The 21,610-nt window shown below is 45.5% G+C and overlaps 1 protein-coding gene across 1 annotated transcript; it reads left to right on the top strand.

Moving 5' to 3' along the window:
- The first annotated feature begins 697 nt into the window (after nucleotides 1–697).
- On the top strand, nucleotides 698–14,446 carry LOC148214024 (vomeronasal type-2 receptor 26-like). The gene is made up of 8 exons (XM_088128865.1): nucleotides 698–742; nucleotides 3,129–3,304; nucleotides 5,459–5,750; nucleotides 7,557–7,788; nucleotides 8,680–8,687; nucleotides 11,559–11,786; nucleotides 13,078–13,204; nucleotides 13,548–14,446. Exons 1-8 carry the CDS (start codon nucleotides 698–700, stop codon nucleotides 14,444–14,446), a joined length of 2,007 nt encoding a protein of 668 aa, XP_087984991.1.
- The last annotated feature ends 7,164 nt before the right edge of the window (nucleotides 14,447–21,610 follow it).

Raw genomic sequence — 21,610 nt, forward strand, 5'->3', positions numbered from 1 at the left:
TCAAGCTCTCAGAAGACCAGGAGGCACTGATGGGACAGTCCCACCAGCTGAGGGGACAAGTTCTCACATGTGGTTCCCTGGTCCCACGGTTCAACTTGCAAGCAGGTCTGAAATCAATCTGGCAAGCTCAGAAGAACCCAAAAACTTTCAAATATATTCTATTCACCAGAATTCCAGTCAGGGCAGATTTTCTATGACCACCCTATTTCTGGAATCCACATTTGAATCCTTTTGCACTTTTCTCATGCCCTCCATATTACTGCATTGGGTGCCAGTTTGCTTCCAGGTCCAATTCAAGGTGTTGGTTGTCACTACATGGCATGGGACTGGGATACCTGAGGGATTGTCCCACACCCATTATATCGACCTGTTGCACCCAATCAAGCAGAGAGGTTAGGTGTCAGGCCCAGTCTAAGAACAATGGTGAAACAATCCAATTGAGTCAAGTTCCTTTATTTGCTTACACCTTCTAAACAGAATCTTGCCAGACTAAAACTATACTACAGCAACTAGTGGATCCACCCTGGGACATTCTAGGGAGTCAGTATCCTGAACCTCTTTTGCTTCCCACACTCCCCCTATGGACTGTATTGTCTCTTGTCTCCTTTCCCTGCCTGGAATGCACCCCCTCCTCCCTGATAGCCTTCATCTCTCACACCACCCTCCTCTTCATAGGCACTGTCCATCAGGGCATGATATGGATCCTGTTGATGAAAGAATGTTGACTGGTGGGGCCCAGAAAGTGAGTCTTCTCTTCCATTGCCCCCACCCTATAGAATGCCCACCCCCAGAGGTGAGGCAGGCCCCTACTCTCTCGATCTTCCAGAAAGGGGTGAAGACCTGGCTCTGGCAACTCGTGTGGGGCAAGAATAATACACTCTTCTGATGTATTATTTTTTTGTCCCTTTTCATTGTTAAGACAGCCGGTTTCATTTGTAAATCCAATGTGGCATGCATTTTTTCCCATATCACTCTTGTATTCTGACATTTTTAAGTCCATAAATCCTAGTAAAAAAAGCTCTGGTTTTAAGTTTTAAAATTCTCTTCATCATCGTATATGTTTGTATCCAATATTTTTTTGCTTTTTTGCAAGTCCACCATGCATGGCAAAATGTCCCTACATGCTTTTCACATTTCTATCAACAGTTAGAAGGACCTTTATACATCTTAGATGGTCTTTCTGGTGACAAATACTGAAGGTACATCATTTTATAGAAATTCTCTTTTAAATTATAAGACAGTGTGACAGTCTAATGAAGTTCATGGAATCCATCTGAATGTACAGATGCATGGAAATGGAACAGCATTCTAGGTTGGAGTAGAATAACAATGTGCCAAAGATCAGGAAACCGTCAAAGCATGACTGATGGATGAAAGTGCCAAGAGTCAGGACATGAACTTCCTTGATGAAGAACTGCCCAAGGATAGCCAGACCCTTCTTCAAAGTGTCTTCTAAGTCACTTCTAATAATATTCCATACCAGCATCTCCCCAGAGATACATAGTGCCCCAACTTTCTTCACCTTCTAGAAGGCTGTTAAAATATGCCTTTTCCCCCAGATGTCAGGGCTCAATTCAAGGTGTTGGTAGTCACTCCATGGCATGGGATTGGGTTACCTGAGGGACCATCCCACACCCATTATATCGACCTGTTGCACCAAATCAAGCAGAGGAAGTATGTGACAGGCCCAGCCCAAGAACAACGGTGAAACAGTCCAGTTGAGTCAAGTTCCTTTATTTGCTTACACCTTCTAGACAGAATCTTGCCAAACTAAATCTATACTACAGCAACTACTGCATCTACCCTGGGAGATTCTAGGGAGTGGCTGTCCTGAACCTCTTTCACTTCCCACACTCCCCCTGCAGACTGTATTGTCTCTTGTCTCCTTTCCCCTCCTGGAATGCACCCCTCCTCCCTGATAGCCTTGATCTCTCACACCACCCTCCTCTTCATAGACACATTCCATCATGGTATGCTATGGACCCCGTTGATGAAAGAATGTTGACTGGTGGGGCCCAGAAAGTGAGCCTTCTCTGCCATTGCCCCACCCTATAGAATGCCCTCCCCCAGAGGTGAGGCAGGCCCCGACTCTCTCAACCTTCCAGAAAGGGGTGAAGACCTGGCTCTGCCAACTCATGTGGGGCAAGAAGAGGGGTGGCTAGCACCTTGAAGATGCTCCTGTAGGTTAATAGCCTTATCTACCAGCCGTACCTTGCAAGGTATTATTATTTATGAATGAATATGGTTTTTATTGTATTTTTTATTGTATTTTAAATAATATTTTTTCTTGATTTTACTGTAAACCACCAGGTATCACTCCATAGTGAGATGGGCAATGACCAAATCTGAAATATATATATACACACACACACACATACATATATATATACATATATACACACATACATACACACACACACACATAGAGAAAAGGCTCGTTATCCCCCTTTTTCAGGCAGGAGGCCCTGATCCATCTTTAATTTTTTTGAAAATAGCTAGACCTAATACCAGGTTGTTCTCTTCTGACTACGTGAAAAGAAACTCTCAAAATATTTGGGATCCTTATGTGCCCTGAATATGGATTTATTTATTCAAATAGAAAGTACGTTTCAAACTGCTAAATTTGTCTCCTCATAAAACATCTGAGATGAGGGGACCACATCTGGTCCATCTGGAAAACATGTTTTCTCTGGCTCCATCTCCCCCCTCCCCAACACACCTCAATGAATTCAGGATGTGGCAGAGTTGATTTTATCCTCTTTGTAATTTACAATTGAGGATGGTTTTGTTTGTCTTCTGAACAGATCTCCTGGGATTTCCCTCAAGATCGCCTTTGAAACAAACAGCAGAGCAGAGAGGGAGACAGGATGATGTCTTGCCCTGAGCCCGAAAGGACAGCAGCATAAAAGTCTCCTGTACCACTGAGACTTGGAGCTGAAGACCAGGGCACTTGAGGAGGATTCGTTCCCTCAGATTCTTTCAGACACAAAGCTTTTGCACAAGGAAGCCCCCAAACTCTCACATTTGGGCTGCTTCTAATCCTTCTGCTGACTGCTTGTCAGGAACAAGTGGCTGTGCCAGCTAGGCGAGGAATGGTTCTCCTCTTCTTTCTGCTTCTCCTTCCCCAGATATCCTGTGAGATGCTGAAGGCAAAATGCCTCTTGACTTCACAACGAGGTCTGTTAGAATGGGTAAATCACTTCAGGCCAGGCGATTATATCTTTGGGGGAGTCATCACTGCAGAGAAAGGTCTAAATCCACTTTACACTTTCACCGAGATTCCCTCCAACCAACCTTTCCGCTGGTGAGTCAGTGTTTGGATGGAGGTGCTGCTAGTTGATTTGCTGCTAATTATCTCTACCTTATTTTAGTCTCTTCCCATGATCTTGTCCCTCCTAAATTTCTGTTGGAGGTGAGGAAAGGTTGGAGACGCATCAACACTGAGGCAAAGCCAAATGCCTGAGCTGCTGTTTCAGCTGGAGAAGCTCCTTTTGACCTAAAGAGCAAACCAAGGTGGCCTGACCTTCAGATGCCCAGCAAGAATCATGTCTGCTGTGCAAAACCTCTGAAGAGAAATGAAGTGGAGGGAAATTGGCAAGTGGTTACAGTGAGAAGGGAGGTGGAGGCTGAGGCTCTCACTTTCTCAGAAAAATTGGGGAGCTGAGAGAGTTTCTCTCCTGATATTAAAAACTGGGTTTGACAAGAGACAGAACTCAGAGCCATTATTCCTCGTAAGTGACACAATGGACAAAACTCAGGACATCTTCTTCGTCCCCAAAGCCCCATGGCCAAATTTCCCCCCTTCTCCCTGCAGCTGGCTGGGCAGGAGAGCCTTCAAGGCCAGGCAGGGCAGACAAGGACCAACTGCATCTGCACTTCCCACTTAACACCTGATTTTGGGGTCGATCAGCAGAAAGGGGGAGGAGAGGGAAATATGGATCCTGGGGATCATGGCAAGAAGGTAACCTCCCTGAGGCCAGCTTGCTTTCAGTCTCTTGCAGCTCATACTGGCTGGTTGCTTGAAACCTTTAACAATAGAAGTAAGTTACATATAACAGCACAGACCAAAAATGAATCTGTGAGGTCATGGACTTTTGTCCTTCAGAAATGAGAGCTGGAAATGAGCAGTGAGTGGGCCTCTTTTATTAATCACCAAAATGATTCTCAGAAATGATCTCAGAAATGAGCAACAAAAGGAAAAATACTGCTGGTTCACTTAAAACCTGAATAAAAGAAAAGGTTTTGAAATGCTGGGCAATTTTCCTATGAAGGAGACAATAATGATATTGGGATTTGGTGGGGATAATATAAAAAACAACAGCCTGTGATGACAGAACTTTCCAAAAGATTAAACATCAGCAGAAAGGATTTGAAATTGTCTTTCATGAGGAGACCTACAAGATTTCTTCTTGGGTCTGCATCTTTAATAAAGATTTTTTGGTATACATCAATTTCAATCTATATATTTAATAGTGAATGTAAAAAGTACAGATCCTATTAAAATAAAATTAATACAGCAATAACAGTAATGAGCCAGATTCAATTGTGGAATAATACGAAAGATTATAGTAATTCCAGTCTCATGAATTCAAAATCTCTCCTGATTTAACAACTTACAGAAGGTTTATATGTTAGAAGTTCAAGCTGAGAAAAACCTCAATTTCAGATGTGGTAGAAGCTGGTCCAAAAATGGTTTCCAGGTTGCCTCAACTGCAAACACAAGGTTATTTTAGATCTTGAGGCACAGTCCCACAGATTTTATTTTGCAGAATGAATTATACATGCTTTCCAGTATGAAGCGTAAAGTATTCTTGAATTTCTTACCGTATGGAAAGCTCATTGAATGCACTTTGTAGAAATTTAGAGTTTGTGATCTGTAATAGAAAAAATGCAGGCTGGAAAGGAAAGAGTTTTATTCATTTTCTGAACATGCTGAGCTTTACAATGCAACCAAACGTGGAAGAATGAACCAATCTGATTTTTATATTTCCACTGTTTTTTTAGAAATCATTCCTGCAGTTACATCTGTAAACCATCTAAGTTTTCTCTATAGCATTCATTGTAAATTTAACTTTTCTGTAACGGTGAAGATATTTAATGATGCATCCTTTTTACTTCTTAAGTTTCTACATCATTTACTCTTAAGCTTAGAGGTTGAATGTACTATTTTTATATTCAGTTCACATCCAAATTTTTTAGAAGAGACCAGCATCAGTCCTTTTCTCCTTTTTATTAAGCTTCAGAGCGCTTCCTTTTCTTCAGATGTTGGGTCAAAGTCTGCAGCCCATCCCCCAATCATGAGTATCATCCCACCCAGTTCCACTCATGCCTGCCCCACCATATTTCCTTTCCTGAATTAAGATTGCTACTTCTTCCTCTTCATATCAATAAGGAAACAAGAAGTGAATGGGGTACTACAATTGAATTTGTGATAATGGTACATCTTCTGTTTTTTCAGGTATAAAACCATGCATGTCTGGTACCTCCTGTCCTTCTTGATTGCCATCCGTGAGATAAACCAGAATCCCCTCATCTTACCCAACATCACTTTGGGCTACAATGTCCATGACAGCAATTTCAATGCAGAGATGAATGCTGAAGCCTTGCTGGACCTGCTTTCTGCTGGGGAGGCAAATGTTCCAAACTACAAATGCGGAAGACAGAAAAATCTGCTGGCTGTTCTTGAAGGGACCGAATCTGACCTCTCCCGACATGTTGCAACCATGCTCAGCATCTACAAAATCCCTCAGGTAAGCAGGTAAAGGTGTGGATTATGGTCAGTTTCTTCCCTGGAATCTCCACGATTATTCCAAAAATACACAAGAGATGTTTAATGCTGTAGTAGAGACATAAAACTGGTTGATCAAGAGTGCAATCGCTAATTTTATAGCGGTTTCTTCTCTAAGAGGAAAACCTCTCTTTCACTGTTCCTCTCCATTGAAATAAAATTCCAAATTCCAAAACAAAATCAAAAATTGATTTGGGTAAACGAAAGAATGTATTAAAAGCCCCCATCTCAGTTCTGTGAGAATGGCTACCATCTGCTCCAGCTGTTGATGAGTATTGCAGTCCTATGACATTTCTGCAAATCAAACATGTTATATAAAGATAGTTATTTATCTAACGGTAAGATAATTTAAAATACATACAAGAAGGGATTAATTGGATGCCCTTTGAACAGTCACTCATGCCCTTGTTATCTCCCAGATAGACTACTGCAATGTGCTGTACATGGGGCTACCCTTGAAGAGTATCCAGAAGCCACAGCTGGTCCAGAATGCAGCTGTGCGGGATATTGTTGGAGCCCCAAGGAGGGCCCATGTAACACCTCTGCTCCGCGAGCTGCATTGGGTGTGAGTTTGCTTCTGGGTCCAATTCAAGGTGTTGGTTATCACCTTTTGAGCCCTACATGGCATGGAACCAGGTTATGTAAGGGACCCCCTCTCCCCTATGACTTCAACCTGTCCCACCCGATCACACAGAGAGGGCATGTTTCAGACCCCCTTCATTTTTATTGTGAGCCACCCAGAGTCACCCGTGGGGGAGATGGGCGGCATACAAGCCGAATAAATAAATAAATAAATAAATAAATAAATAAATAAAAGAACTTCCATTAGCGGGGTCCAGAAGGTGGGCCTTCTCTGCAGTAGCCCAGGCTCTTTGGTAGCCCCTGGAGGTGCAATTGGCCCCCTCATTCCTGGCTTTCTGTAAGGCTTTTAAGACCGGGTTCTGCCACTTGGCCTGGAGTGGGGAGGGAATACCTCAAGCATGGGGATGGCTAGCCCCATAGAGGCCTCCTGTCTTCAGCCTCAGATTTTTCATCTTCTTGGACTCTTCTTCTCCTTTTTAGGAATGCTTTTAACTTATGCTTTCTGTGGTTATATATATTTATGTTTTTAATGTTTGTTGTGAGTCGCCCAGAGCTCCCCCATTGGGGGGAGATGGGTGGGTGAGAAATTTAATCAAATAAATAAATAAATAAATAAATAAATAAATAAATAAATAAATTCCTGGACCAGTCTTGACTGGGCTTTTGTGGAAAACAGCGGAGGAGAAAAGAGGATGAGGATTTCTGTACCTTTCCTTCTAAGCATCTTGGTCCTGGTTGAGACTTGGAGGGGAGACCATCAGGCTGTAGGATAGACTGGGAAGTTAAAAAAATAAATAAGTAAATCCCACAGTAAGGCATTGGCAACCCACTTCCATACATCTGATGAGAAAGCTGTAGGGGTGTGTCCATGAAGTCACCAGACGCTGATCTGAGTGATGCTTTTGCTACCGAGGTAGGGAAGGGCACTGCTGCCAGTCTGCATGTCTGGCTCATGTACTCAATATCTGAGATCCTTTCCCTCAGAAATGTCAAACAAAGGCTGACTGGCATGATGGCAAATTCTTTGGCTTTCTTGTGTTGCCCTGAAGAACTGAGCAAGTCTCCATTTTGAGTGTGTTTGTTGGTGCTGCAATCATATTACAATTTGGAATTACTTACAATTCGGAATGAATAATACATGAATTGGATTTCACGGGTCATGACAAGTTCCTTCTATTTTCTCCAGATTGCTTATGCTTTTGTTTCTGATGATCTGAATGATAAAACCCAGTTCCCCTTTTTCTACCGGATGCTCCCAAAAGAAGGAATCCAATATGCAGCAATGGTTAAAATGATCCAGTATTTCAGATGGACCTCAGTGGCTCTTGTTGCTCCAGAAACTGATAACGGAGAAAGGTTCTTCAAAACTTTAACACCTTTACTCACCCAAAATGGCATTTGTGCTGTTTTCTCACAAAGTATATCTGGGCACAATATGAATTTATACAGTTTGGATGCTGATTTATACCTCAGATGGAAACAAGTCAATGTATTTATTTACTATGCAGAGCCCACTTTGCATACTTTCTATTTCTATGGAATGGCATTCATTGACCATATGTTGCAGCTCTTGATAAAACCTACTGTAGGAAAAATCTGGATCGTAACAGCCATGGGGGATCTTACTTTGAACTTGCAGTATCAAGATTTCCAGCGTGTTCACAGCATTTTCACCTTCTCCATTCAGACAAAGAAATGGATAGAACGTGATGTTGTTTACCTCTTCTCCCCTTCAATCTTTGAGTTTGGCAGCAAAGTTTTTCCGTGTTCATTTCAAAAGCATCCCTTTTCTGTTAAGGGCTGGTTGAGATGCGAAGAGGATGAAGAAATGGAAAGTCTACGACAGGAGGAGGTTGAAGCCACCCTTTCTCTTGACAGCCACCATGTTTACAACGCCGTCTGGGCTGTGGCACGAACCCTAAATGCTGCCTATGTCTCCAGATCCAAGAGGAGGATGCTGAAGGAAGCTGGAAAGATCTTGGGACTGGAAAGGCTACAGCCTTGGCAGGTATTTCCTTTTCCATCGAAGAATCTCAGCTGAACACAACCATTACTTTTAAAATTACTTAAGCAGGAGGAAGTTAGCAAATGGAGAGGGGAAGCCAGATTATTCTGAGAAGGTAATCCCAAACACACTCCTTCAAACAAATGACGCTGTCATGCTGACATTAACTATCATGTTTGTATGGTAGATAAAGAGAGGGAGGAGAAGGCTAGGATAAGAAAGGGCAATTGGAAAATTTATCCTCTGGATCCTGCTTCATGTTGGTCCCATTTATTCCACCCACATCTTGCCTCCCTTCTTGCAGGTGATGTGGTAACAGCTGCCACATCTGTTGAGACTCCTCTGTCTCTGGAGAACTGCATTTTCCCTGCTCCTTCTCTGCAGGAAGCTGCCATCCTTCCATCCAGATGGGAGGGTCTTTTCCACAGAATTAGTCTGGCTGCCTCTCCTGGAGCCTTCTATCCTCCTAATCAGTCATTGCCAGTTAGGCAGTCTTGTAAATTGAATAAATGCATAACCAGTTTCTAACTGTGCATTTGGTTGTTTCTGCTGTGACGTTTCCCTCGCTTTATCATTCTCCCCCCATCCTCACTACCAAAATGGATGGTGCTGGGACCCTGTCCAAAGCATCTCCATTCTTTAGGGGCAACCAGCTGTAAGGTTTGCCCCGTTCGACAGAGAAACTCTCATGACACGTGTGGTTCACAAAGAAGGTTTACTCATGCGTAACGTAGTAGTCACAAGCAAAGCCAGGACTGGCTTGGTACAATTGCATCACTTGTTATATTCCCCCCTTCCCGCGCTTTTTTCCCGCCCCGCGATCACGTTGCAGCTGCGGATTATGGGCCCCCAATAATCCCCCTTGATTGTTCATGATGGCAGGATCGGTCAGGGTCTATTGTCCTTGATTGCCAGTCCCCCTCCGGCTGGGTTGGTTCCTCCCCGTTACGTGCAAGCCCGCGGGTTCTGTGCTGCGTTGCGATCTTGTTTCGCTGCCTGCGGCCCCGTTCATTGCTGGCTCGCGCCGTTATCAGTTTATAGTTAAAAGCTTCCGCTGCGGTTTTCCGGTTGGCTGGGCGCAGGTGGCCCGTTAATTAGCGGCGCTTTCAGTTCCTCTTTTCCCCGCTAGCTACCGCCGGTGGATTCCGCGTGGTCTGGCTGCGAGCTTCCCTGAAGCCCCATGCTGACCGAACCTGACACCAGCAATATGTCCTTTCTACTACTTATTTCTGTAACGTATAAACTAATAGTAAGTTTAGTGATTTAGATTTAGAATAGGATTGGTACAACAAAGAATACTTGGGTGTGAGGAGCAAAATGGCCTCAATGAAGTGGCAATATTAGGGTTTCCTAAACAGAAGTTTATATGATGGCTGGTGTGGGTCTTCCGGGCTGTGTGGCCGTGTTCTGGAGGTTTTGTTTCCTAACGTTAGGAAACAAAACCTCCAGAACACGGCCACACAGCGATTGTATGCCGGCCGTGAAAGCCTTCGACAATACAGAAGTTTATACCTCTGTGTTCACAGAGACATTTGAAGAGAGGATGAAGCTTGTGGCTCAATCTGCTTCTTAAATTGAGAATAATATGGTCCGGCTCCTGCCATCCATCTCAAACTGGGCCAAAGATTCCCAGAAACTCAACACAGAATGTCTATCAACTCATATTTAATGTCATTTCACAACTGAACCCATTCCCAGCAGCTCATTTCCTCTTCCCTCAAGGCAGACATCTCCAGGTTGAGTTCCAGGGACTTGGAACTATATCTTGGTCCCGTTTATTGCACCCTCATATTGCCTCCCTTGTAGCAGGCAATGTGGTAACAGCTGCCACATCTGGTGAGACCCCTCTGTCTCTGGAGAATAGTGTTTTCTCTGCTCCTTCTCTGCAGGAAGATACCATCCTTCCACCCTCCTAACCAGTCATTGCAATTAGGCAGTCTTGTAAATTGAATAAATGCATAACCAGTTTCTAACTGGGCATTTGCTTGTGTCTGCAGTGACCCCTCCCTCCCTCTGTCATTCTCCCTCCATCCTCGCTACCAAAATGGATGGTGCTGGGACCCTGTCCAAAGAATCACCATTCGTTAAGGGCAACCAGCAATATGTCCTTTCTATTGCTTATTTTTTTAACTTTTAAACTAATAGTAAGTTGAGTGATTTAGACTCAGACTGGGGTTGGTACAACAAAGAATACTTGGGTGTGACGAGCAAACTGGGCCCAATGAAGTGGCCATAGTAGGGTTTCCTAAAGAGAAGTTGATACCTCTGTATTCACAGTGACATTTGAAGAAAGAATGAAGCTTGTGGCTCAAGCTGCTTCTTACATTGAGAGTAATGTGGTCAGGCTCCTCCCATCCATCTCAAAGTGGGCCAAAGATTCCCAGAAATTCAACCCAGAACATCTGATCAACTCATCTTTATGGACATTTCACAACTGAACCTGCCCAGCAGCTCATTTCCATTCCTTCAAGGCTTTGGGTTCAGTTCCAGGGACTTCACCTCTCACTTTTTCCACGGAAAACCAAGTGTACGTTTCCAACATTCCCTCTTAAGGGGCAGTTGATTACGGACATTCCTGTATTCTTACTCTGGGGAACTCCTTCTACCAATGTAGCAAGCACAAGTGAAGTCCCTCTCTTCTGGAAGAGAGCCATAGATGTAAATCCAGATATACATGGATCTAGGTCTAGATTTAGATTTAGAGTTCAAATTAGTATTCAATTCAGAGATAAATATATGACAGTGATAATGTATCCATCTAAAGGCTTCAACTGCCAAATCTCCTAACACAGGGAAAAAAAGTATCCATGAATAAAATTGGGGCCTTCAATCATGAATGAGTTTCATAGCCGTTCAGGTAGGGAACCACAATGAATCAGGACTGAAAAGGTGACTGCAGCTGGCCCTTCACGTCTGGGCTTAGAAGCTTTGGAGGGTGAGGCCTAGGGAGGACGGGGATGGGACACCACCAGAAAGTCCTAGGGCTGCAACATAGGCTGAGAAATTAAAAAAACACTGTATAAGAGAACCAGGGCAGATGATACCCATGTTCGTCCTTGATGGGGAGGCTTTAGCTATTCAGTGAATCAGAAGATCCTGGCTCAAGAATGGCACAAGGGAGACTCATTCTTAATTATGTGAAAGGCTGCAAGATGTTTGTTGTTGATGTTCTTCCCTTTCTAGCTCCATCCTTTCCTGGAAACCCCCCAGTTTTACAACGATTCCGTGGATGGGGTATATTTGGACAAGAACGGAGAGCTGGCAGCTGACTTGGAGATTGTGAACTGGATATGGTTTCCCAACAAGTCTGTGGTCAGGGTGAAGTTTGGGAGTTTTGCAAGACAGAAATCCCAGGAACCGAAGTTTGCCATCGACCAGGATGCTGCTATCTGGCCCCAAAGGTCTAACAAGGTGGGGAAAACCATTTCATTGCTATTTGTCCTCTTCAGCATTGGCATTGATCAACAGGTTCTCTGTGGAGCTTCTGTGAAGTCTCTGAAGCCCTTCAAGGGTTCAGGAGAGTTGCAGAGAACCTCTCCTGACCTTTGTAGCTTACATGTCCACTGCTACGCCTGATTAAGGGAGTCTGGATTCCCAATTCGAACAATGACATTTTGCTTTTATTTTTATAATGCTTTCCATGTTTTATAGATGTGGACTAAAACTCATGATGAACAGTAGACAAATATGTAAAAGATTGAGGCAGCAGACTCACTGGAAGACAGAGTTTACTTATTTGTTTCTTTTTTATATATGCAATTTTCAGCTGCCATAATCATGTGCCTCACGGTGGTTTACAGAAATGAAACACACACAATACAATAACCAATTCTTAAAATGCTAGGCTGGCTCTTACAAAGGACTCCTGGAAGAGCTCCATTTGACCATTTCTCTCGAAGGCCAACAGAATCCAGGCAAACCTAATCTCTCATTGCAGACTATTCCACAGTCTGGAGGTGAAAAAGAAGGAAGATCTCTTCCTAGACTCAGATGCTTTGATCTCCCAGAAGGGAGATTCCAGGATAAACAGCTGCTTCCGTTACATGTGTCAGACTCACCAGCAAACACCGCTGCTCAGTTGCACCGCCCCTAGTCAGTTTCACCACCTCAGGTGCAGGCAGCAGAAAAGAGGAAGTCCGGCGAACCACAAGTTAATTGCCAGCAGGTGGCGGTGATTAACTCAGGGCAGAAGCGGATACTTTGTAACAAAGCCGGCTTCCCTTGAGCAGCCCAGGCAGTGCAAACCGCAGCGGCTTGGAAGCCCAGCGATCGTTGATCAATCAAGAATTCCCGGCTTAGCCTGCAGAAGAAAAGCCCAATGAACTCAACAACCCCACAGACAAAGGACAGCAATCAGAGAGACAAAGAAACACGGCTGAATCTGCCACTTGGGCGAGGGGGAAATACCCCGGGCAACTCAGTAACTGAGGCAAATGGAGAAGGGCGGGAAAGAGGGGGTAAATCTGGGTCAAGGAGGGAACCTTATAAAACCACTCTATGTAACCGTGCCAAATCAACCCTGGCTTTGTTTGTATTACGTGCATTACACCCAAGTAAACTTCTTTGGATGAACCTGTGTTTCGCGAGAGTTTCATTCGGTGCTGAATGTGGTAACTCTTACAACATGGACCTAGTCTACTTTTTCTTTCCTTTGATGACAACCCTAATGTACTCTCCTTTATGTTCCCCTTTTTCTGCTCAGAGTCTGCTTCCCTCCAGGTGTGTAGAAAGGTGTCAGTCTGGATTTTTCAAGGTGGGTCAGGAAGGGGAGCCCATTTGCTGCTATGACTGTGTTTTCTGTGCGGAGGGGACCTTCACCTCTCAGGAAGGTGCGTGACTCCAACGTGAAGCAGCCTTTCAATAAAAAGGCTGACACTTCTCCCTCTGTGAAGATCTCACCTTGATTGGTTTATTTCTGAAACATATTTAAAAATAGACAGACTAGGAAGCCAAGATATGAAAGATGAACTGCTAACTCATTCGCATGCATCCTCCACCAGGGTTAAAAAGCAGAAAAGTGCCCTCACAGTTTCATAAAGTTGGTCACAGTCCCTAAAATTGCATCTTCTTTCAATTTTTCTGTTTCTTACCCCATGCAGCGTCTTTGCTGGTGGCATAGAATAGACTAGATTAGGGGCTGAACCTGGTAAATGTTACTTTTCTTCTCTTCAGATGCAGATCATTGCACCAAATGTCCAGAAGACCAGCATCCAAATAAGAAGCGAGATAAATGTGTCGCTAAGGAATTAAGCTTTCTGGCCTACAATGAATATCTGGGGACCATCTTGGTTGCTCTTGCACTTTCCTTGTCCTTACCTACTGTGTTTGTACTAGCAAACTTTGTGAAATACAGAGAAACTCCCATCGTCAAAGCCAACAACCGGGACCTCTCTTACATCCTCCTCGTCTCTCTCCTGCTTTCCATCTTGACCACCTTCCTCTTCATTGGCCGGCCAAGGAGAGCCACTTGCCTTCTCCGACAGACAGCCTTCAGCATCGTCTTCTCAATTGCTGTCTCTTCTGTCTTGGCCAAAACAGTCACGGTAGTCCTTGCCTTTCTGGCCACAAAGCCAGGGAACAGAGTGAGGAGGTGGCTGGGGAGGAGTCTGGCCAACTCCATCATCCTTTGTTCTTCCAGTATCCAGGTGGTCATCTGCAGCATCTGGCTGGTGGTCTGTCCCCCATTTCCTGATTCTGACATGCACACCCAACCAGGAGAGATCATCCTGCAATGCAATGAAGGGTCTTTTGCCATGTTTTATATTGCTCTTGGCTACATGGGCTTCCTGGCTGCCATCTGCTTCATGGTGGCTTTCCTGGCCAGGAACCTCCCTGGGGCCTTCAATGAAGCCAAGCTGATCACCTTCAGCATGCTGGTCTTCTGCAGTGTCTGGGTGTCCTTCGTGCCCTCCTACCTGAGCACCAAAGGGAAGTACATGGTGGCTGTGCAGATCTTCTCCATTTTGGCCTCCAGTGCTGGCCTGCTGGGCTTCATCTTTTTCCCTAAGTGCTACATTATTTTACTAAGACCAGATCTAAATACCAAGGAGCAGCTAGTTGTGAAAGCATAAATCAATATCTGATTACTTCTGCAATCTTTTTCTCAGAGTCATAATTTTGTGTATGTGTTTCCCATCTCTAAAAAGATTTGTAATACACTAGGCTTCCTAGGTTCAACCTCTAAATACCTCTGGATGGTCTTGCCATGGTTCTGGCATGGTCCCACTGCTACCACCTATCCTGCTGAAAGCAAATTGGCCATATTGCCCCTTCCTCCCAGCCCCTTGCAGCCACTCCCTAAGTGGTTTCAATGAGTTAAGCCAATATTACAAGCATGGAGTAATTCCCAGGCTGCACAATTTGAAAAGGTGCTCTTAGGTGTCCACCTCTCTCCATCTCTTCACCCTCTCCAAAGTGGGAACTCCCCTGACACCTGGGAAATGAAGGAGTGGAAATTTTCCTTGGGCAAATCTGTAGAGGTCCAACTAGGAAATTTCATTTTGTCTGTCTTCTTATCCAGTAAAGTAAACCTTTAAGGAAACCCTTAAGCAGAGAGGAGATGGACCTCCCACTGTTTCAGTGGGATAGTGTCAAGAGGGATATTTTCGGCAGCGGAACATGATTGCTCTTGGGTCATGCAATGGCTTGGAGCTGATCTTGTTTTGCAGGAGCAAAGAATGGCAGAAGGAAGTGAAGAAAAGTGTTTGCAGGAGCGGCAGGGGAGGCAGAAAGAGAGGCAGGGGGAATGGGGGAGTAAAGAGTTTGCTGCAGGAGAGGCAAGTGGGAGGAGGGAGAGTTTCCAGCTTTATTTTATTATTTTTCCTTCACACCCTACAACCCAGAGTAGCCAGGTATAATTAGGTATCATCAGCATATTGATTGTACACACACCAAATGCTTATTTTTATATCTATTTATTTTAAATTTAGACACCACCCATCTCACAAGGAAGTTACTCTGGGCGGTTTACAATAAAAACAACAAATAAATATTAGTTAAAATACAATTAAAATAGTATAAAAACACAATAAAACCAAATACACACATAAATAATATCTTCCAAGATCCTGGTGATGAAAAAGATATTAACATACGGGAGCAACTTCAAGGTACTAGCCATCCCCAGGGTTGGTTGCCCCTTTTCTCGCCCCATGCCAGTTGGCAGAGCAGGTCTTGACTGATTTCCAGAAGTGCAAGAGAGTAGAGGCCTGCCTCACCTGAAGGGGAAGGGTATTCCATAGGGTGGAAGCCACAGCAGAGAAGTTTCTCTTTCTGGGCCCCACCAGTCAACTTTCCTTCATCGATGGGGTCTGCAGCATATCCTCTCTGCTTGACCGGGTGGGACAGGTCGATACAAGTGGGGTGAGACGGTCCCTCAGGCAACCTGGTCCCATGCCATGTAGGGCATTAAAGGTGATAACCAACACCTTGAATTTGAACTGGAAGCAAACTGCGACCCAATGCAGCTCGAGCAGGAAAGGTATCATCTTCGGGGTACCCAAAATTGCCCACATGGCTGTATTTTGAACCAGCTGTAGCTTCTGGATACTTTTCAAGGGTAACCCCACGTAAAGTGCATTGCAATAGTCTATACAAGAGATGTCTAGGGCATGAGTGACTGACTGGAGAGACTCCCGATCCAGGAAAGGGCATAACTGGCGCACAACACATAGTTGAGCAAAGGCCCTCCTGGCAATGACTGCCACCTGCCAACTTCTTCGAGCAGGAGTCGAGACTCCAGGAGGACCCCCAGATTATGAACCGGGTCTGTCTGGGGTAGTGCCACCCCACCCAGAACCAAAGATGGTAAACTTCTGGATACAGAGGAGCCCCCAACCCACAGCCACTCCGCCTTACCAGGGTTCAGCTGAAGCCTGTTGTTCCCCATCCAGACCCCCACAGCCTCCAGGCACCGCAAAAGGGTACTCACTTGGAAAGCTTTCCCATGGATTCTGTAGATCTTAAAAAGCAGGTGAGCCAGGACCAACCCACGAGCAATGTGAAAATTGGGCTCCACTGGGGTGACCTCTTATCCCCTATCAAAGAAGAGGAGGAGGAGGAGGAGGAGAAGCCACCCCTGTGAGACAATCCCTCCTGTCCCCAGCCACTGTGGGAGGTCCACTAAGGTACCATGGTTGATGGATGAAAAAGCTACAAGGAGGACTAAAAGGGACAGTGAGAGACATCAAAGCTACTTAGTCCAAAGCCAGACCTAAACCCAGAATGAACAGGGTGCTCTGTACTTGCAGAGTGCTCACTTGCAACTGGGTCAGGGTGTGATCTGGCCAGAACAACATGCTCCAGATCATGCTACCCCTGGACAATAGTGGTCTCCTCCCCTTCAATGATTTGTGTCCAGAGAGGAGGTGGACTGGCTGCTTTGGAAGGCCTTCCCTGTGAAAACCCAGTGCCAATATCCCAAGAGATCTCCAAAGATTGGCTTTGCCTCACAGGGCAGAGAGTGGCCGAGTCCCAGATCCAGTTGATCACCTTTGTAGGGATCCTTGAGCCTTGTTAGTATGAACTCCCAGATCATGCAGTGTAAGATGAAGCTGCTAGGCTGACTCTTACTGCCACAGGAAAGACAAATCATGGGAGGTCAGCATAACTCTAGAAATGCACCCCCAGATTACAGGCCCTCCTGCTGGGAATGGGTGTGGGTGAATGCCAGCAGCCCTGAGGCAGAACATGGCCTGCTCATCACATTTCTACTTCGATGAAAAGATCATTATATACTTCAACTGCTAAAGACTTTAATACCTTCTCATTCCTAATAATTTCCTAGAATGAGATCTTGAGAAGCTGGAGAGAAGGAATCTACATTGACATAGGATTCTCAGGCATCCAGGTGGAATTGTCTGGAGGTTGAGTCACAGCAACTGGACTTCTTTTCTTTTTCTCTCAACAAAAACTAAAGAAGTCCAGTTGCTGTGACTCAACCTCCAGACATTGACACAAGAATTGATAGAGTATCTGGATGGCCTCCAGAGCCAAAGGTTGTTAAAAAATATTTTTGTTTTTGTTTTCACACAGACCATACCAGTTCATGGAGGCTCTACCAAATATTGTTCTAAACATTGTTTCCCTTTTGTCCGTAATATCCATATTGAGGGACAAAGATGAAACCTAGTAAACATTTCCTCATCACCCCTTTAGTTTAAAGGGAAAACACATGAAGACCCCCTTGAGGGCCAAGGCTGGATTCTTGGTGCAAAGCAGGGAAGGATCAAAGTGGAAATGCAAAGCAGTCCTGGGGGCAGCCCAGCAATTCAGAAATAGGGCAAAAATGTAGCTCCCTCCCCCTTCTCTGAGCTATTGCTCCTCTGAGGTTGGGGAGGTCTTCTTGAGAGAAGTGACCACTTTTTCCTAGCTGTAGCTGCTGGAAGAAAATAAATTTGCAAGAGAAAACATTTGAAATGCAGATCTTTATTCTAAAAAGAAAGACTGACATTGTCCATTTCCTGCAATCACCTTTTTTACCTTAGAGGAGAAGCAAGCTCCCCCCCCCTCCCCCCAGCTTCAAGCCTGATAGACCGGAAAGAAAAGATTGCTTCAGGGCTTCTGTCTTCCGGGAACTCATTCTCCAAAGAAAGGGAAACAGAAGAACATGCACTCCTTCACTTCTTCCTGGGCCAATTCCTGGTAGCTTTTCTGGTGGGCTGTTCAAATAGCTTATAGCTGCTTTTTGCAACTCTGCATTTAGATCAACTGCCTTCCCACCTTGAGATCAGCCCCTCAGACCGAATTCCAAAAGTAAACAGACGCCCATCTTTATCTTCCCCATTCCCAACACACTAACCCCTCACAAACCCTCTTACGACATACAATGTGCTTTCCTTTGCTTTCATCTGTGTTCATTGTCTGCTGCCTTTCAAAAGACCACCTCGCCCCTTCGTGCTCCCTCTTCTGCAACCTCGCCCAGCCCTTCTGCCTTCACGGAGACCCCCTTCCAGCAGTTCAAAGCAGTCCACACAGATTTCAGTCTTCCTCTACTCAAGGTTGCCACTTCCTGACCACGGGAGCTGTCCTGGGCCTTTCCACGGAGAGGAGATTTCCTCTCCTCTGACCCAGAGCTCTATGAAAAGGCCCAGAATCCCAGATCTGTTGGAGGGCGGGAACACGGTTAGTTTTCCTACCCCCACATCACCCCAATGGCTCATATATTTATGGCTTTGCTTCATGTTGTGAATTGGCTTTACATACACCAGCACACATGCCTCAAGAAGAGACATGAAAAGAAGAAAAGGTCAGTTCCACAAGACAAATACACAGAAATCAAAGTAGAAGAGGAGTCTGTATGAAAGTACTTAAAAAAAGATTAAACATATGGCATGTCAGGAATGCACACCACCAAGTATAGAATTCCAGTCATCATTCAGATTTTATTGCCCATTGCTTTACTTGGTGGCGTGTTCTCCTCCCCCCTCCCCCCCCCCCTTGGTTCAATAGGAGTTTGTGGAGCAACCAGGGGCAGAGAGGAAGAGATAAATCAGAAGGGCAGAGTTAAGGAAAAGAGCAGCCTTACGTTTTCAGCTAGAGTATTAGCTATGTCAGAAGATTTTATATATTACCTACACATATATTTCATATTTAGTATTTACACACACACACACACATATATATACACTTATACTTAGTATTGATGCATTTAGGCTTTCATTAAGGATTTCTGAGTCCTGTTTCCTCCCTTAATTTTGTAAGCTCGGAGGCCTTGAGAGATCCGAAGATCTCCCCAGAGACACCAGGTAAGGTCTCCAATCCAAGGACAGTTTTCCTGGGGAAAACGTTACGCCACAAAACGGGCCTGAGCTTGGTGTCGAAGCCAAAAGACATCCAAACACGAGGGGCAGAATAAGGGGTTAATAAATAAAAGTGCTTAGTTAACGGTCGACGGGCCTGGAAAGAAGGAAGGAAGGAAGGAAGGAAGGAAGGAAGGAAGGAAGGAAGGAAGGAAGGAAGGAAGGAAGGAAGGAAGGAAGGAAGGAAGGAAGGTCCTAGTATGGAATGGTGGTGAGGTGGGACACGGGGGGCTGAGGAAGGGGTGGGATTCTGAAGCAGCGGCCGAACAAAAAGCCTCCATTGTGCCGGGGGGGGGGGTCAGACGCGGCTGCCGACCTATCAGCCTGCCGTCGCCGCTTGGGCTTTTGGGTGAAGAATAAAGAGCTGAATTTCGTGCAACTGCCTGTTGTCTCTTTGATCCCAGCTCAGAAACGAAGAAATAATTCTAACCGCTATACGGGCTGAAACTATGGGGAAATCCAGGGTTAGGGGTGGAAGGTCCCAAGGTCTAAGGACATCCCTTGAAAAGAAATCCCATTTCCCTACTTACAGAGAGGTGAGGGAAAGGGGAACACACACACACACAAAGTTGGGAGTAGAAATGAGCAGGAGGCACACACAAGAACTTACCTAATTAGTGGAGGAATTAAAAGTTACACTTTTTGGGATTAGGAAGTCCTGCCCAGCAGAACCAACAGGGCAGATGGGAAGCTCTTAGTTTCGATTGCAGAGATTTTAATATGGCACCGTCAAAGGTCCCCATTGCAGGCCAAATTGGTCTACCAGCTGTGTCGGTCACCCGCGCCCAGCCCAGGCACAAACCTGGTGCACAACTCTTTCTCGTCCCCGCCTGTACAGGTGATAACCCCCGTCCTCGGCGAGGGGCATCTTTCCAGGGGGGAGGTCGGGAGACCTTGGGCTGCTCATTCCCCATCTTCCCTAACCGATGACACGCATGTCCCCCAAGGTCTTAGGCGTATCCTTTACACCCGGAGACGTCCCACTGAACTCCTGGCCCTCCTCCTCACTCCCTGGTTCTGGACTAAGAGAGGAACAAGACAAGCAGGCCGGTATTTGCCCAGATAGACCCAAGCGCACGACCTTGCATGACCTCTTGAGGCATGTGGAGTCTTGTCAGCCCCCCTTGCTTTCTAGGACCTCCCAGTCCTTGTCCAAGAAGGACTTGTGGAAGTCTGGGGGCGGCTGGAACTGAATTGTTAGACCCACAGCCCTGGTCACCAGCATGGATTGAAATATAAAGAGAGAATCTCACACACACACATTCACTGGGCACAAGACGCAAAAAAGGGCAATTACCAACTATGAAGTCTCAGGTTCAAGCAGCTGTTTGGCTCAAAACCAAAACTCCTTTTACTACGAATGTCAAAGCGGGCAGAGTCCGGGACAGCACCCTCCAGACAAATGGTACGGTGCTGGCCGGGTGAAGTTGCCCGGGCTTGTTCCATCAAGACAGTTAGTCTCGGGCTCCAGGCTGGCTCACCATATTGTTAGAAGAAAGCTGATGAGGTTCGCCTCCAACCAACAATAAACACGGAGGCGGTTGCTTGAAGGAGAGGGAAGACTTCCACCATCAGGACTTCAGGAAGGAGGAGAACCACAGCAAAGCAGGGCATTCCCTCAGACACGTTGCAGACGAAGGCCACAGTCAGGGGTACTGAAGGCCACTGAGACACTTAGGAGGACTGCACTCCCCCAATCCTGGTCTCTCCGTAAGTCATCCATAAGTGCAACCAATGCAATTCCCATCCTGTATCCCAGCCGGAAACTGAGCGTCAGCCCTTTCAGGCAAGCAAGGTCAGGAACTGGACACCACAAAGCCTCTGGGAGCTCTGCGATGTTGTTGTGGGGCTCAAGAACAGAATCTTGAAAGCCTGTCAGAGTTTCCCACTGACCTCTTTTACGGGATACAGAATCAAGACAGGATTATTTTTACTCTCTTAAGTAAGAAAAATGCTGAATACCATTTCCTGTCTGCTCCTTTGCTCCATCTGCTCCCTCGGAATGAGGACGCAACTTTCTCCAGAACCTTTCTTAAAAATGGAAGCTTGGAGATGTTCTAAAGTTGTCGAAAGCAGCTGGATGGAGAAGGCTTCCTGATGGGGGGGACACCATAGTCCCCTTCCTCCTGACCCCATGGAAATAATCCCCTTTCTCCCCTCTTTGCATGAGGTGCTGCATTACACAAAGCATCCTCCAGGGGGCTCCCTCTGCAAAGAGAGGGCAACACCATGTGCTCCACGGGGGAGGGGGAGAGTTTGCATTGCAAATCTCCAGCAGGAAAGAAGAAAAGCTTTGCAAGGAAGGAGGTGCCCGAGATTGTGCCTCCATTCTCACCAGGCACTGATGAGGCTGAAATAGGGTTGGATCCCCTGCAGTTCAACACATCTTGGAGGTGAGTGAACCAGGACATCCTCTTAAGCTTCATTCCCTCAAGC

The sequence above is a fragment of the Python bivittatus genome, unplaced genomic scaffold, assembly GCF_059951505.1.
Source record: "Python bivittatus isolate LINGU-HERP-01145 unplaced genomic scaffold, Pbiv_v1 ctg000820_np1212, whole genome shotgun sequence".
NCBI lineage: Eukaryota > Metazoa > Chordata > Lepidosauria > Squamata > Pythonidae > Python > Python bivittatus.